General features: G+C 37.5%; 1 protein-coding gene across 16 annotated transcripts in view; it reads left to right on the top strand.

Annotated features, from left to right (window-relative positions):
- Positions 1-19,229, top strand: part of caska (calcium/calmodulin-dependent serine protein kinase a) — a 131,731-nt gene that overhangs the window by 79,245 nt on the left and 33,257 nt on the right. For all 16 annotated transcript variants that reach the window (XM_083536411.1, XM_083536408.1, XM_083536419.1 and 13 more), the window contains 3 exons: positions 13,826-13,931; positions 17,610-17,687; positions 18,363-18,435. In XM_083536411.1, coding sequence (XP_083392537.1) covers positions 13,826-13,931; positions 17,610-17,687; positions 18,363-18,435 — 257 coding nt within the window. The remainder of the gene's footprint in view (positions 1-13,825; positions 13,932-17,609; positions 17,688-18,362; positions 18,436-19,229) is intronic.

Raw genomic sequence — 19,229 nt, 5'->3', positions numbered from 1 at the left:
AAGTTTGCTCCGCCTCCTTGCAGAGTGGTTAATATGAGGGCACCTTAGTGCACAATGTCTTGTTAGCGTTTAAAGCCTGCAAATTGAACAGTGGTGGACGAAGTACACAAACCATGTAATTAAGTAGCGATACAACAGGTAAAATATGAATCCAGTAAAAATTAAAGGTTGCTCCCTTTAAACTTTCACTTGAGTAAAGGTATTATGATTTAATATGACTATAATGTTCCTATTATCATTTTTATCAAAAGACTTTCAGCTTAATCAAATCAGTTCATGTGAAAAGACTCTAATGATACTCTCAGCACACCAGTCTATTAATAGAATGATTTTAGAGTCAAACACTGATTGATTTCTATTAAAATGATCATGAGCCCAAATTCTCCTTTTCAACTACCGTATTTTCCGGACTATAAGCCGCTACTTTTTTTCCACCCTTTGAACCCCACGGCTTAAACAATGAAGCGGCTAGTTTATGGATTTTTCCAGGGTTTTTCTCGGTATTACAAGCTTCATGCCAAAAAACCTGAACCCCTAACATTAGACCAATGAAATTGCAGAATGGGTTCAGGTGAACCAATGAAACTCTTTATATTAAATCAGATGCGCTCCCACTGATTTGGGCCGCACCACATCATAAATATGGATGCAGTTCCTCTGACCTTTGACCTGCCGCTCACTCGGACTGGCAACAGGAAATGCGAATCATTCGTCACGCTGAAAACAACCGGGCATGAAAAAACGCACTTCACCTGTGTTCTGAGCTGCACGGCATCGGGAGAAAAGCTTCACCGATGGTGATTTTTAAACACACGACGATGCCAAAAGAAAAACTCCCGAGAGAAATTGTTGTAAAAGGAAGGAGGAAGACAGTGAACAATGACTTTCTTGGTAGTCTACTGATTAGATACAAGCTGTGTTACAGTCACTGTATTTCATTAAAGCCTGTGTAAACTATATTTACTATATTATATATTCACCTGCGGCTTATAGACAGGTGTGGCTTATTTATGTTCAAAATAAAAATCTTTGTCATATTCAGTAGCCTCTCTCTCTCTCTTATATTTGGGTGCACTTAATAGTCCAGAAATTATGGTACTTCAAAAAAGAATTGTGCGAATGAGGCCACGGTTGCTGTGACACGTTAGAGTCAGGAGTTTTCCTTCATCATTTATTCCTCTCGAAATGAACGTTGTATGCTGATGATAAATACATACCACCAAGCTCCAATCAAAACAAGTTAAAAACAGCATGTGCTCTACTCTGATTGGTGGCTTGCTGTGCGTTTGACCAGTTAAGTTTTTATCCACTTATAAATGAGAACGACTTATTTTGCAAAATGTAGTTGAGTAAAAACAGTAAAATATTTGACTTTGAAATGTAGTGAAGTTTAAGTAAAAGTCTCCCCATATGGAAATACTTCTGTACAGTAACGAATTGCGTTTACTTCAATACTGTCCAACAACACAATGAAATATTGTGTTCCTCTGTAAATTAACAGATGAGCAACTGTTCACTTAATCGCCATAAAATTCAAACACACCACGTTTGGTGATGTTCTCTTTTGAAAAGTTGGATCCTTTTTGGGGGGAAATCCCTGAGAAGTGCTTTAACTTCTCTTTTTTTTATTAAACAGTAATACATTGTTCAGCTGTCCTGAAACTGCATTAAAGCTCTGTCTTTACACCTTATTCCCCAAATTAGACCAGTGAAATAACTGCTCTATTTAAAACTGATCTCACGCTTCCAGCGAAAGAACGAGGAAGCAAGCGAGGAAGTGGGCAGAGGAGAGAGAAGAAGGACGCAAGCAGAATCAGTTATATAATTTTTATTAGCATATTTATTTTGCAGATCCGCTTAGATACCACTGTCGTTTATTTCTGAAGAGATGGAAAAGTAGTGTAAGAAATTACAGTTCCTGATGCAGATTCGGTTGGATGGTCAGTAAGATGGGTATCAAAGTAAACATTTGAGGTAGATACAGGAATTCATTTCAGTGTTTAATAATGTTAAAGATTTCCTTGTGTTGTTCTCCAAGAAAATAGCTTTAAATATTGGTAACGGGTGAACATAAATAAAGATATTATACTGATAATGAATCACATTTCATTTTCAGCAAGCAGATCCTTAATTTAATTCACGTTTATTTCCCTAGCGCTTTTCACAGGGGACTTTGTCTGAAAGCAGCTTTACAGAATGTGAGAATTATAGAACATAAATGTTCATGTAAGTGAATTATATGTATTTATCCCGCCTGTGGCAAGTAAAAAATTCGGTGCTATGAAGAATAAATATTTAGAGGAGCCAGATTTAAAAGGGAACCCATTCTCATTTGGGTGACACCAATGTGATTCTAAATCACTTAAAACACTGGAGAGTGAGAAATATCATGAGCACCGGAGTGTGTGACTGAGTATTGTCCCTTATACAGTCTCATACAGTCAGTTAGAGATGTGGAACCAGGTGCTTTTAAAGAGCCTTTAAATGTTCAATGACTGAGGAGCCTGAATGCGTTGATCCTGAATGCCGTCACTCTGGATTAGGGCGTCTGCCAAATGCCTTAAACGTGGTGAAGTTTCTTTGTTAGGAAATGTTTATTACACATTTACGCAAACGTTCTTTGTAATCGTAATGGTGTTCCGCAAAGTTTCAACCTGCAGAACTGTGGAGTTTAAGCTTAATATGGGAAACTGAATGTTTTTAGACAAGCAGACATTATGCATCTTTGTAACTCAAAGCAAAAGTGAACTGACTTGTCTTGCAGACATTTCAAAACTATAAATCTTCAGAATGTGTGACGTGGCTTTTGGTTAATAATTGAAACATTTTGGATGCTTGCAAAGTGCTCTGGTGTAAGCAAAATAACCGCCAGAACTGTGCATTTGCACAAACATTTTTTATACACATTTTTTTATACACAATAATAGCTGACTTTGTGAATAACAAATAAAAATCCTCACGTCGTCAACATGAGCTCATCGGCATTGATGTGATTATTAAATAAGAAGCGTGTAGTGTCTGATTAAAGAGGATCTGCACTTTCCTAAGCTAATTTCACATTGCTAGCACAACAAATAGCCCAAAGAAAAAAGTATGACATTTTCTTCAAATATTTATATAATCATCATATCAGATTTAATCACATCTGTTTATGTGGGTGTTTCGGCTATAATTCACCAGACAGGCCTGAACCTCTCACACCATGACACACACTTTTTACCAGCATGAGGTCCTGAACTGCCAAGATACCGGAGTTCATTGGACGTTTTTTTAATCCTACTCTAAAAGCCACTTATGTTACAATGAGTTCCCTTTTTGAGTTTGGTCTTCGCAAGATTTCTTTCTAATATGGTCTCATAGAGTTTTTCCTTACCACATTCAACAGTGACTTCCTTATTAGGGATAGAAATTAGAGTAATCTTTTTATTTCTGTAAAGCTAATTTGGGATAATGGCCATTATTAAAAGTGCAGGACTGTCCTGGATATTTCTTTGTTTTTCAGTCACGTTACAAACTTTTGTGTTCCTTGTTAATTATTGTACCAATTGAAATCTCCTACTGCTGCTTAACCCGATATCCATTAAAACTTATGATGTCTTCAAGTATTACAATTAAGGGCTGTCAATCGATTCAAATATTTCAGCATGATTAATCGCACGATTGTCATGACTCGACTTAATCGCACATCTTTTATCTGTTCTAAAATTAATACTTGTCAAGTTTTTAATACTCTAATCAGCATAGGCATGGACAAATATGCAAATGCTTTATGCAAATGTATGTTTATTGTTCGTGAAACCATATTCAACATAGAGCATGACAAAATATTCTTGTAAATGTTTTAAAGGGAATAACGACTTGCGCATCAGTAAAACAAATGTTTAGTGATTAAAAATAATTTTTCGGTGGAGTTTATTTATTTTTTATATCTGAGTAAAGAACGGACCTCATAAATAAATGTATTTATATAAAAAAAATTAAAAATAAATAAATAAATAAATAAAAAGGGTGAAACAAGTGCGTGCTGCATTAATCGGGCGTTAATATTGATATAATATATTTGACAACCCTACTTACAATATAATTTTATTGCTTTATTACCCAATGGGACTAATTATTACTGTTAGACCTGTTAGACACTTCTTTTCTTATATTCAATGTGATGTCTCTTCCTTGTTCAGTCTATGAAAAGAATATTCTGTCGCTGAAGTAACAGGTAAATCATTATTTCATTTATTGGTTGTACTTCCCACTCCTTTTGTGAGATTCTCAGACAGAAGCCATCTGTTGGTTAAAGCAATGAACAGTGAAACAGTCACTAGAGAACAACGTGCATTTCCTCTAATGAATAGCTGTGACGTTTCATTACTCACAGTATGTGTCCATGTTTGTGTGTGTGTGCGTGTGTGTGTGTGTGTGTGTGTGTGTGTGTGTGTGTGTGTGTGTGTGTAAGATTCGTAGCAAAACAATCCGACCCCCCTCCACCCCCACCCCCTCCTCCGCAGTAACCTGATCACTATCTTTGCCAACATATCTCTCTCTCTCTCTCTCTCTCTCTCTCTCTCTCTCTCTCTCTCTCTCTCTCTCTCTCTCTCAGACGACACTCATAGTTTAGTCTCTGGTTTTTTTTTTTTTCCTTTTCTCATTTGTATCTCTGTTTTTTCCAACTATTTCAGCTTGAATCTAAAGCTATGTTCAATATATTACCTCAGGAAGGAGTATTAATAAAAAAAAGAGAATGAACGAACAGAAAGGGAGTCATGACTGGGTCTGGCTCTAGCCATAAACCCTTCTGTTGTTTGCGCTGGAAAATCCTTGAGGGAAGCGAAGTGAGAAAAGAGGCTAAAGTTGAGTGTTACCCTCACACCGGCTTGAACTTTTCTGCAGTGTCTACTTCTTATCAACCCTCATATCATAGATCATATTATGGACAGATTTTAAGATTAGAAGTGCCTTTTCATTTTTGTTAAAAGGCAGTTAAATTCAACAAACTTTTCAGTTTGACTTAAATAATAGTAACTAATAACTAGTCAGTGACTCGCTCTCTGTCTCTATTTATTTCTAGTCTCTTGCTCACTTGGGTGAACACTTGAGAGCCCTCTCTCTCTCTTTCAGTTCTCTCTCTTTCTTTCTGGAAAGCCTTCTAATAATTTGCTCTGTTCTCTCACACACACGGCTTTAATGTCATTAGGCAAGTCCAAATCTCATAGTAATTGACTCAGAGACAAGCTTGCACATCATGATTAACATTTCCTACTGGTTTTCATTGAGGAGGACTTACTCAAGATGCTGCACCTTTCCAACAAAAATCTTCTCATGCTGAAGATGACGGCAGATTATATTTAATACAGCCACATTACACTGCAGTGAGAAAACACTCACATCCCCACTCACACGGTTCCCATCTAGCAGTCTAGGGTCACTCAACCGTAAAAGGTAAAAGACCAAATGTGGCCTGTGCAGGTGTGAGAGAGGGGGTGGGTGGGTGGGTGTGTGTGTGTGTGTGTGTGTGTGTGTGTGTGTGTGTGTGTGTGTGTGTGTGTGTGTGTGTGTGTGTGTGTGTGTTGGTGTGTTGCAGCTTAATAAAAGGCATGCACTGATTTGACAGAGTAAAAGCAGCATAATTTAATCCATGACAGCTTGAATAGTCATTTGAGTGGTTTCCAATAGATTATCTGAATAGATTGTAGAAAAAAAATCGATAAAGGATTATTTTAAGACTGTGCAGGAAATTCAGTCACTTGTACAGAATTTCTCTTATTTTCTCTCTAATGTTCTCCGTCCATTTATCTTAGCTCAGGCATATCTGTGCTCCTCCTCATCCAAGAGTGGATTTTCCATTTCTGTGTACTGGCTAGTAGGTTCAAAATAATGGTGTACTCTGTGGGATGTGTGCGTGTGTGTGCGCGTGTGTGTGTGTGTGTGTGTGTGTGTGTCTCTCTTAATAGTGCATTAAAACACTTGGATGATTGTGGTTGAGCTCCTGCCCTTCTTCATTAGTTTTGTCAGGCTGAGTGATGGTCTCTATAGTCCTATGCTTATCTTTTGCATCTAATGGCTGCAGCATTGCAGAAGATATTATTAGGGTAATTCAGTTATGAATTGTGTATCTCCGCTAAGGTAAACATTTAATCCCCCACCCCTCAACAACACACAGCTCCAAACAAACCAACAGTGCAATGCAGAGGAACCTCAAATATTGGAAGACAGTAGGGATGTAAACAGGGCAGCAACAACAACCTAATTGATAATAGATTCAAAAAATATATATTATTTAATATGTATAATAATATACACCAGTATAAAGCAATGGCATTATAACAGGTGAAGTAAATAACACTGATTATCTCTTCATCATGGCATCTGTTAGTGGGTGGGTGATATTGTAGGCAGCAAGTGAACATTTTTCCTCAAAGTCAATGTGTAAGAAGCAGAAAAAATGGGGAAGTGTAAGGATTTGTGGGAGTTTGACGAGGGATAGTGATTATTAGATGATATACTAATAACTACAATAGTGATTGTTAGATGACTGGGTCAGAGCATCTCCAAATCTGTAGCTCTTGTGGGATGTTCCCGGTCTGAGTGGTCAGTATCTATCAAAAGTGGTACACTGGAATGAACAGTGGCGGGGAGCGAAGGCTGGCTCGTGTGGTCCAATCCAACAGACGAACTCCTTTAGCTCAGATTGCTGAAGAAGGTAATTCTGTTACTGTTAAATAGGTCAAAACTGTTTTGACTGCAAAAGGGTTACAAACACAATATCAGGCAGGAGGTCATAATGTTATTGCTGATCGGTGTATATTATTTTGGCTTGTTCTGTGTTATAAAGCTCAGTGTGACTGAGACCTTCACACCATACACACTGATGTTATGTATTAACTCCATCTCAACCCATGAAACAGAAACATTTTAATTTTTCGGCCAGAGCTGCAAAATCTAGTCAGCTGCTAAGGAAATAGAATAATACCCACATATTTTAAGTATTACAGTAATAAAAAGTGCAACTTGTGCATTAACAATGCACGGTGAACATTCCTAGTAGAAAATCTGCAGGAGGATCCTTCAGAATTTTACCATAGTTTTTGTACAAGTGTTTATTTCAGAATGTTATTCAGAATTGTAATAAAATGATAATGAAAATTAAGTACTGGCATTTAAAAAAATCATGAAAACAGTGAATTCTCTTACAAAGCGAACTCCTCAACCCCACTGATCACCATGAAGATGCACTTGAACACCAGACCTCTTCATCCAACAGCAAATGCCTGACCTTATTTCCGCCCTTCTTGCTGAATAAGCATAATCCTCACAGTCATTATCCAAAATGAAAGCTTCTAGGAGAGTGAAACGCAAGAAGACTGGAATCTGTGATGAAATGGTCAATGAGCATGTGTACAGGTGTGATTTGGTCAGTTGTCTACCTACTCCTGGTAATATTTGTGTACTTGTATTTGTGATTAGGTAGGAAGCGCATGCCCTTACTTAAGTGTCGAAATTGTGAGAAGTGAGCAGCTGCCAACATTTTTGTGTTGCATACTTTCGTATCTAGGTGTGTAAGAAAACGTCGTTACACGTGAATATCGCGATATTTCGTGTGGTGATACTGTATAGCAGTGATCCCCAACCCCCGGGCCGCGGACCGGCACCGTTCCGTGGGTCAGTTGGTACCGGGCCGCACAGAAACAATACATAACTTCAATTATTTCCGTTTTATTTATTATCTGATTCTGAACGATGTTTTAATTTGGAAAATTACCGGATTCTCTCCACCACATCTGTCCATGACTCACTCTTCATGCATGTCATGATGGATCAGTCACATGTCTTACCCATATCTGCTACATTCTTAAAGGGGCTCCAGCCGCTAACACACAATACATTACCACTAAATTGAAACCCCCAAGCGAGCAAAATGAACAAAAAAACAACACAGTGGATTCATGTTTATTATTATATTTAGAAAAAAACTTTTTATTTCCCATCCTATCGTTTTATTTTGTTGTATTTATCCGCCACACCTTAAAGGCCAGTCTGTGTAAATATTGTCCGACATTAAACCGTGGCGCAAAAAAGTTTGGGGACCACTGCTGTATAGATTCATAAAAACGCCACTAATGTTAGCGTTAATATCCACCTGTTTCCTAAACCCTACGAGGCTTTGCACCAACTATGTGTGAATCTTTCGGTAAACAGTCATCCATTGTACACAATTAGTAACATTGTACATAAAATGGTCATTTAAGAAAAATAAATAATTAAACATATGCACCTAGTCATTAAAGACACCCAATATGAAGTGTGATTGATGACGATTGTATTTTATTATTAGTATTACCATTAGCATTAAGCTAATAGTAGAAGCATGATCTGAGCTCTAACTTGTGTTTTACATCTAAAAACTACAATCCTAGGAAGGCAAGAACATAAGTAAGAGTAAAAAAAAGATGATTATTTCTTCTATAAAGCTGGAGAATGCAGTCAGGCAGGGCAATACAGGTGTGAGAGTGCAGTCCGCTCTAACTTTCGGTTTGTGTAAACTCGTATCGAGATTTTTAATGTAATTTTTAACATATTCCCCCCTGAAAACCAAACCCCACATAAACAAAACATATTGCCTTTTGCGCAAATCAGTCGACGCTGTTATTACTTCCAACGGATGTTATACTACTAATCTTTTTTTACAGCAGCACCCCCAGGAAACGGGTGGATAGTTTACTGCTAGTACAGGAGGATGAAGGAATTGTTCCAGCTCCCTAAATTCAGAAATTTTACTAAAGCATCCTGCAAGCACTTTATTTTTCCTCCTTTACTCATTCCGCACAAAAAGTGATTAAATAGTGTTGAATAATACAGGGACTGTTTAATGCAAATGCATTCCCACTGTTTTTTTTGTTGTTGCTATGGATGCATATGGTGGTGAGTTCTTCATTACAGCTTTTCTAAAATAATGTCCTTTTTCCTAAAATAAAAACAAAACCTAATATATCACCTTGCCTACAGTATCGCAACGTATTGTATCGCCACCCTGTATCTGTATCGTGATACGAATCGTATCACCAGATTCTTAACAAAACACAACCGAATATAGACAATATTAAGGCTGTGAAGACCAAAATGCAGCGTACAAGTCCTTCGTTTGCCATTTTTTTGCTGAACATACACATTTATAATCCATAAACAAAAAGTTTCAAGCCATGTATATATTTTTTAACTATCTTTTTATTTATTTATTTTTGTTTAAAATATTTTGTCTTTGAGGTAGTTGTTTTAAAATTGCTATTAAAACCAGATTAGATTTATTATAGTATATATCAATCACATTACCCATTATTATTATTTATTTTTGTAATTTTTCCCTCCCTTATTTCAACATACATTTTTTTTTTTCCTTTACTTAAACAGTTGCTCACATATGCCAGGTGTAGCTCGGGCAGATAAAAGTAGGGCAGCGCTCCTGGGGACAGGAGAAGGACAGCAGTCTGTGTGTGTGTGTGTGTGTGTGTGTGTGTGTGTGTGTGTGTGTGTGTGTGTGTGTGTGTGTGTGTGTGTGTGTGTGTGTCAGAGGAAAAGAGTTATTGTTCGGATATTGAACGTTCTCCTTCAGTTCAGCTTCTCTTCTTCTCTCTTATAACCAGCCCTGTTTATCACCCTGAAAAGTGACTGCAGCTCATTCAACTCTGACCAGTGCTACTCACTCAGGGTGTGTGTGTGTGTGTGTGTGTGTGTGTGTGTGTGTGTGTGTGTGTGTGTGTGTGTGTGTGTGTGTGTGTGTGTGTGTGTGTGTGTGTGTGTGTGTGTGTGAGAGAGTGTGAGGGTGTGTGTAAATGCGGTGTTGTTGGCAATGTCGAGGCTGATGCTCCTGAAAAGGCTTTAGTGGTGAAACTTCCCACAGTGTGTTTGGCTTTGGCTAAGTGTTCGTGTTAACAGAGCGTGGCTCAATTTGTGAGGATTTCACCCTATGAAGCTCGACTCTGTGCTTGTGTTCTCACCGAGTTCTGTCCGAAACCAGCGCTATCTCCACTGTGATATTACTCTAGTCCTCTCCCCTACACACACACACTCTCTCCATTGCCAGCAGAATTTCTACAGTACACTGAGTCCACAAGCATGATTAGCAATTTCAACACTCGGCCTGACAGACAGAGATAATCTCACCAGGAGACAGCCGAGAGTGTGTTGTACACACACACACACACACACACTTGCATAAAGGCCATGTCATTTTCCTTCACGCACAATATGTTCCATATTAGATTAGAACTATGGTAATGTCAAACTATTATTCCTGTTCAGTTACAGAATGGATTTACACTTCTCTATGGTAGGGTTTGAGTACGAGGTGCTTGTCACAGTCTCACACGGCTTCTATCCGAGGCTTTATCACTTGCAGGTAACCCACATGGATGCCCGGTGTAGTCTTTATACAGTACAGAGGTATAGGTGTCAGAAACAGCAGCTCATAAAAGGATTATCGTATCTATAGGAATTCGTTTATAAAGCTCTCTATAGGCTAAGTGACTCCATTATATCCAGCCTGAAGTGAATGACTGATGAACCTTAAATAGGAAAGAGAGAACAGGAAGAGACATTTATCACTCGAGCCAGCGTTTCGGTTTATGGCTTATCAAAACCCAATAAGTCAGCAGGGCCATCCAATGATGCTTGCTCTGTAGTCTTGTATAACCCCTTTATTTATTTATTTATTTATTTATATTTCATAGCCAAAAACTAGACCATGAAGATCATCTTTTGTTGAAGAAAATGTGGAGCTGTTATTTGTATTATTAAACTGCTTTATCTTCTTAATAGGCAATTTATTATCGGTCTCGATATTACTATATATTACTATATATATTACGATATTACTATAACTATTTGTTATTTTAAGATAAGATATGCCTTTATTCGTCCCACAGTGGGGACATTTCTTTTTTACAGCAGCAAAGGAAAGAAATAAAAATAAATGCAAATATATATAAAGAATATACACATACTATAATATACAATATATACACAGAACAATGTATAAATACAATAAGAGACCTTAATGCCGTTACTGCTGATAAAATTCATGCTTTGTAGAGTCTGTTCTCCACTGGGTATAAGCCTTTGGTTAGGACCAAATGTTCACTGACAGTTTGGACCTTATGTAGACCGTTTGGAGACCTAAATTAAATTAAATTACATAGTTTTATTCAGTAATGAGGTTACAGTCTAGGTGTAGGCATTGCGCGTGTGCGTGCGTGCGTGTGTGCGTGTGCGTGTGTGTACATGTGGTTGTAGGCTGACATGTGGAATTTGGCACTTCCCTCATTGTTTTGTTGTTCTGTTCAGCTGTCAGTGCGATGAGTCAGAGTTGAGTCAGTCTGTATTATTTCACTCTGCCACTTAAGAGGTCATTAGCACAATATTGTGTTCTTATTGTACAGAGCCGTCACTGAGAGCTGTTAAACACTTGCGGAGTGTATCGAATGCAGCGGGACTAAAAAGGCCGCTAATCCCTTCCAGAACTGGAGTGCGTGATATTCGCTTTTGTCACTAAACCTGTTACTTTTACAGGAACAGACCATCGTCTGACCACACGTTTACTGGAGCATGTCATAAAACATGCAATCTGTTCTCATTTCCTTTTAACTACTATTTCACATCTAACTTTTGTTTCAAATTCGGGACTGAGGAACGCATTCGCTGGTGAAAGCACAAAAGATTCAAATCCCCAGGGAGCTATGATACATGATCGCTTCAAACTAGTTTTAAAACTCATAAAATAAAATAAAATGATCCAATTTGTACAAATGTGCTTTGTAAATTAATTTTGGGTAAAGTTTGATGGACATTCTTTTTGAGTGAAGGAAAATGAGTGAGTGAATGGTTTACATACTACCACTTAATACACTTAGTATTACTTAAGAAAACTCGGCATAGGTTCCGAGATCTTCAACTGGGAAGCATATTGGACAGTTTGCCATTGTTATAATAGTAACGCTGCAATTTCTCTGAACAAAGCATGTGCGTGTTAGTTCGCTACACACCTGGAAGCTGTCATTCGTCCTGTTTTTCTTTCCATGTCATGGCTCTTGTTGTCCTGTTATGACACTACTGTGAGGAGTCGTTATAGATGTGCTCCATCTGCTGCTGCTGCAGTTCAGCAACCTAAAACTTTCTCATCGGCCGTCTTGGGTCGCGCTGCACTTATTCGGCCACCAGGGAGCATTATGTGTTCTAAGACCACCGATCTCAGCTCCCGAGCAAAGATTATCGTGTGCATGCGTCTGCAAAATCTAGGCTGAATCTTGCACGGTGTAAAGCCGGCTTAAGCCTCCTAAGTCTTAGGAATAACCGTCTCTGGTGTCTGTTTTGGCTTTGAAGGTTTTTGTTGTATTTTGTTATTTCTTTTTATAAAACTGGAATTTAACACCGCTGTTTCACTCTTCAGTCAAGTGGTGTGGGGGTGGCATGGGAGAAAGCAGAGCCACTGCACAGATACACACTGAGGAGGATGGGGTGAGACAATGAGGGCTAAGTATTTTGAGGATAAGCTGGAAAAGGATTCCAAAGCATGTGGCTCACGTTTAAATGTTTTGTTTGCGTAGTGCCAAATGAAATGTTCTGCCAGGTCTAATGCATTTTCTTTACTCTGCTCCACAGCTCCCCCAAGTGGTTAATAATGTTAATGAAGTTAAATTGGTTAAATTGGGGATAACATATACAGATACATATTAGGTTATATATTAAGTATAGAAGCTGTGCAATCAGTGAATTTCCAATCTTATTGAAATTTACTTTACAAAATGTGTAGCAACAGTTAAACAGATGGCAGGAAAAACTGATGCGAGAAAAGAAAAGAGGGTGTGTTTTTCATGTAGGTTTACAACAGTTGACCTACATGTGTCTGTTTTTTAAAGCTTATTCTCGGTTTTGCACACACACACACACACACACACACACACACACACACATGAACATATGAGTATATATATATATATGTATATGTAGTTTGTTAGCATAACATGTATAATATCTAATGGATTTCTAGAATTAAGAATTCAACAAATATATATACTTTTATTTTATATTATAATTAGTGTACATTTTGCATTGTGTGCTGGAAAATGTCGTTTCATATTTCTTTATTTTAGCTATAGGCTTTTTAAAAATATAAATACAGGTCTTTTGTCTTTAAATACAGGTGTTTTGTCTTTTTTTTCTGTTTTTTTTGTTTGTTTGTTTACAGTTTGACAGAAATCTGTACTACATTGTAACATTGTTCACAATTAAGTCCAAGAAAAAAAAGATCTCCTACAGCATATAGAACAGTCCTACTCATACATCAGTAGTACATCAGTTTCTGCTGTCCCGAAAAATAGCTTCCAGCAAGTTTGCGTTTTTATAACTAATGTGCGTTTTCATTTATCTATTTATCTTTGCACTGTGCACAATGTTGTCATGTACATTAGCAACACTTTAACAGCTCATCTGGTGCTGTTCCACACCTCTGACATTTTCCCTAGTGTTATTTCTCAAGGTTTTTTTTTTTTTTAAGATTTCTTATCTTCATGTATTTACCCAACACAGTAGCAGGAGGAAATGACTTTTTATTATGTTTGATTGTCATTTATGTTTGAGAGGGTCTTTTTCCATCACTGCAGGGTCTATCTTTTTTTAGGTACTCAGCATTCAAAAATGAAAGGTTCAATAAAAATCAAACCGAATACATACATTTATCAGAATTAAACTCTGTATGCAGGACCGGTGCAGTGTTTTTTTTACAGTCTCTTTGTCATTTACTTAGTCTTTCCTCTGCTTTCTTGTGCTCTCTATCTAGACCTGAAGAGGGAAGCCAGCATCTGTCACATGCTCAAACACCCCCATATCGTAGAGTTGCTGGAAACCTACAGCTCAGATGGAATGCTCTACATGGTCTTTGAGTTGTAAGTAACCTGCTTTCAAACATTGGACTTTTTTTTTATTGCCTTTAAAATGTGTGTCATCTAATCTAAACTAAATCAGTGTTTTACCAATGACGCCCCTTCAGGCGAGACTGGGCTCTTCATTCGTTCCCCAATTGGAATTTTCTTTTTCCTCCTTTTGGTTCCTCATGTCTGTTGGTCCCGAGAGGGAAAGCACGATGAAATGATTTTGACATGTATGGTACACTGAATAATTGGCTGTCCATCAAACAGGCCTGAATTTAGTCTTTACACAGTTTGCTGGTTGGCTGAGACGTTTGTATAAAGTGGTGATATTTTCTTACCCATATCCCACTGAGAACACACAAGAGCTCAAACTTTGAGTTTTACTGTATGCTTCTTTTGTGTAGCATTCTTTTTTCATTCAGTGTTTATTTTTGCTCTGAGAATACTTGGTGTACTGGTGTGGGATTTCTAGCTTATGTCTTGTGATTTATTTAGCATTTGCATGAACATTGCTGCAAGCGTTTGGAGCATGAGCATGTGCTTCCTCTTTTAGGTAACAAACCTGCCTCTGGTTACCCACAGTTAATCTAATATAACTTTTTATCACACATTCACACACTCAATCAAATCAATAATTCAGCATTCTAACAATTAAGGTCAAAGCAAATGTGATTGCTAGAAATGATCCAAGCGTGATGAGATAGTGAGATGATTAACCTCGTTAACCAGCCACTTGAGCTGATTGGGTTTAATCCAAAAGGCATGTTGTGGAGAATTCGCTGACTCAGGGTGGAAGAAAGGAGGTGACAGGTTCACCATCAAAAAAAGAAAGAAAGAAACTTTTATCCTGCCACAGTCACATTTTCACATTTCAGGTTTTTTTTTTCCCTAATCCTTTTCCTTGTTCACTATAAGAGAGAACTTTTATCAGTTAAATCATGTACAGGTGTGTGATCTTTACCATTCTCTTCATCCCGACTCCGCCCACCATTCACGAACTGTGAGTGAAAAGTCTTGTGGAAACTGGCAGAATATTATTGTGCGCATTTAAATGAATGAGACTAATATTTTTAACAGTGCATTTAAGGATTATGTCCATAAACTAAACGGGCTGAGGTGTGCCTGTGGCATTTATTTGAACAATTATCTCACCGCTGCGGCCCGGGTTTAATCCCCGGTCAGGGAACCAACCCCAGCCCCTCTCAGTGCCGGTCCCAAGCCCGGATGAATGGGGAAGGTTGCCTTAGGAAGGGCATCCAGCGTAAAAACGTGTGCCAAATCAAACATGCGGAGGATCCGCTGTGGCGACCCCTAACGGGAGAAGCCGAAAGAAAGTTTTATCATTATTGGTGTAATCTATCTCTTACAACAAGCAGCTTTTTGCTACATAATCAACCCGTTACATAACCGGTCATAGAATACATGATGGCGGGTTTGTAATTCTTCTTCTTTTCTTCCTGTAATTTTTTATAAACTTTAAATAGCAGCCAGATTGTAGTGTATTACAAACACTCACAGTTAGCTGAAAGTAATAAACAGTGGCCTGGTTATTTTAGGGGAAATAATAAAACCACAACTAAAAGATTTATACTTGTGTATTTATTACTACATTTTTGCTAGGATGATCTGCATTAACCAAAAAAGCAGTCCCAGTCCAAAACCACAACACTACAGATTTTTACAGCAATTAAATGGGTTTGTTTTTGTTGTTGTTTATACTGTGTGTACCAGTCTCTCAGGTCAAGAAATAAGTTGGTGATATTTATTCATTTGCCCGAAACAACAGGCTAAATGCCCAAGAGATTTTTTTATGGCTTTTTTTTGTTATGCATTCCCGAATATCTCATTACTAGTACCATCAAATGAATCTATGGTCAGCAGCTCGGCATTAATGATCAGCACTATGATTTCTTTTTACTTCAATCACTTCATATTTTTCAGAAACATTTTAATACTTTGCTATTGAAATTTGTGGGATTAATTCTTATATGCAGAATATTGCAGTATGCCACAGTGCATCAGGAAGATATAAGCAGAGTTTATATGTAGGTTGAGGTCTTATCTGGTGTAGTGCAGCTGCTGCTTCATGGATTTTCACTTCTCTGAAAAGCAGAGCTGAAAGATTGGCTGTTCGACGTACTGAAGTGAGTTAGCAAAACCCGATTTCTTGGTGGGAACTGCAAAACCCGCAGCGAGGCGTTTTTTTTTTTTAAAGCTCGTTTTGTCGATGTTCCACGGGGTTAAAATGACTATGCACAGATAATCAAATTATGATGTGTTAGTATATTAATTAAAAGCCGAAATTATTTCAGATTGCTGTGATATAAGAGGAATATATCTTTTCGATTTTCTGTTACAGGAAATAGTGTTAACTTTTTATCAGCGGATTCCTTTTCTAATAAAAAGCTCACTTTCAGCAGTGGACAAAGTACACAAATCATGTAATTGAGTAAAAGTAGAGATACAACAGGTAAAATATTACTCCAGTAAAAGTGAAAGTGTTCCTATTAAACTTTCACTTGAGTAAAAGTACAAAAGTATTTGCCTTCAAATGTATTTAAGTATCCAAAGTATGATTTATTATGACTATAATGTTCCTATTATCATTTTTATCACAAGACTTTCAGCTTAATCAACTCAGTTCATGTGAAAAGACTCTAATGATACTCTCAGCACACCAGTCTGTTAATAGAATGATTTTCGAGTCAAACACTGATTGATTTCTATTAAAATGGTCATGAGCCCAAATTCTCCTTTTCAACTATTTCAAAAGAGAATTGTGTGAATGAGGCCTCAGGTGCTGTGGCACGTTAGAGTCAGGAGTTTCCTCCATCATTTATTCCTCTCGAAATGTTCTGCTTGCTGTTGAACTGATGCTGAACTGTATGACTGTGTTAAGTAGATACTTGGAAGTTTTTATCTACTGATAAATAAGAGAACGACTGATTTTGCTAAATGTAGTTGAGTCTCCCCAAATGGAAATAGTTCAGTAAAATACAGATACGTGAAACAGCTACTTATGTACAGTAACGAATTACATTTACTTCAATACTGTACATACATTTTGTTACACGTCACTGTAAAATTTAAGAAGACTCTCAATTTAAATGTTTAAAATCAAATAAAAATGTGTCAAACGTGACTTTCATATATATATATATATATATATATATATATATATATATATATATATATATATATATATATATATATGTCCATTTTCTCATATTTTGCTCGGTGAGGGTGGTGGATTCAGGGCGGGTCTCCTGAGCACTAGATTTATCTCCAGTCTATTACACACGCACACACACACACACACACACACACACACACACACACACACACACACACACACACACACAGACACACCTCCAGACTAGGGCACTGTAGTGTCTCTAGTTGACCTCCCAACAGGTTTTAAAGTCTGGAGCTCTTGTGAAACCTAGGACATGTAAACTCTACACGATCAGACATGGTTTTGCAATTCCGAGGTGTTTTTAGAGTTCTCTGGCATTGAGTCTACGTTTTAGAATCCTAAGCAATAATATTTTTCCTGCTCCTCTGTTTTTATTTTTTCCTTTTCTTTGGATAAAGATGTGTTGGGGATTAATATATACTGTATGTACTGTATATACACTCTGAGATATTTTAGTTATGTCATGATAGTTTTCTCTCTGTCTTCCTCTCCTTTAGTATGGATGGAGCGGACCTCTGTTTTGAGATCGTGAAAAGGGCAGATGCTGGGTTTGTCTACAGTGAGGCAGTAGCCAGGTGAGCATGTCTGTGCCATTCACTTAAACTGATAAAAAATAAAAATAAAAAGTTTCATTCACCATTGTGAGGTCAAATTTGGAAAACCACTGGTTTCTGCTAGAATCAGTCGTAAGTGTGACTCAGAGACTACAGGTGCACTTTGGCACAGTAATTATGCAGTATGATACTGCACAAGAACTGTTCTGTCAGACTCTCTTCCTGCAAAGCACTGCACATTATAGTGAATTATTGAGCAGCATTCAAACCATAAAGACTAAAGCATTTTCAAAGTATTTCTTTTAGGATGCTTTTTATAACAGCTCGGTATAAATCCGTACAGATAATGGAGAATTCTATGAGTTTGTACAAGCACATATGGTGATCTTAGTAAAAAAACTCTTTCTAAAGCCTGGTAAATTCTTCTTAAGCTTTTCAGTCTCGTACATACCGGGGCCCGAATCTGAAACCCAGAGTGAGAATTAACTTCTGACCTTCAGTGTGTGAGATTTAGTTTTTCGTACAGATTATCCTAAACAATGATCCCAGAGTGGGGAAATAGGCCCAAGTGTTTCTCTTCCAGCACAAACCTATATAACTGAACTATCGTGTCCACTCAGAAGCCGCTGTGTCTACACAGCTATATTCAGTGCCTTGTTTCTCTCTTTTTATTTTCTCTCCTTTTTTTTCCTCTAGTCATTACATGAGACAGATCCTTGAAGCACTGCGGTACTGCCATGACAACAACATCATTCACCGAGATGTAAAGGTAGGCTGAGAGTTGCTTTTTCAGAAAACTTTTTTTTCTGAATTCTCTGCTAAGGTTCCCAAAGCTCAGAAATACGAAGTTGTATGTGCTTTTTTTTTTTCTTTGGATTTTATACATGTCTCCGTTGGCTTTGTTCATGAATTGCTGCCTTCTTATGTGTTTTTGTTTGTTTGTGTGTGTGTGTAAGAATGTGCATACATGTGCAACTTAATGACATTGACATACAGCAGAGGTGGCAAAATAAACACATCCTTCACTTAAGTAGAAGTACAGATACTCATGTTTTAAAAGACTCTGGTTAAAGGTAAAGTATTGACTGCACTTTTTCTCTCAAGTTAAAGTAAAGAAGTTTGGGCTCTGACTTGCACTTATGTAAAAAGTACTACTACCTGTATTAGTGTCACGCTGGTAACTGGACCTCATATCATATGTATATATTAATATAAAAGAATTTTGAATTTGGTTATCTAATGAATGTATCCAGGCTAAACATCCACCATATAGAACACAAGCAAAGAAAAGATGATCATCAGGTGATCAGAAATGTCTTTGTTTACAGTCATTACTCCCTCTGTCTCGTCCACTTTAGCTCCATACTTCTTGTTGCCTTCTGCCTTGCTTGCTAGTTTCGTAAACTAGCCCACATTTGTGGTGTGTGAGGCAGGAAATTATACACCAGTGGTAGGTTGAAAAAGCCCCGCAATGACAAGAAATAGGTTGATGGGCTGAAAACAGTGCAGCAAGAAGAAAAAATAGATTAAAACTAAAGTAACGAGCCTGTTTTGAAAATGTTC

Source organism: Silurus aristotelis, assembly GCF_946808225.1.
Source record: "Silurus aristotelis genome assembly, chromosome: 3".
NCBI classification, from domain to species: domain Eukaryota; kingdom Metazoa; phylum Chordata; class Actinopteri; order Siluriformes; family Siluridae; genus Silurus; species Silurus aristotelis.
The sequence above is the reverse complement of the archived record's forward strand: the minus strand, read 5'-3'. Positions and strand labels throughout refer to the sequence as shown.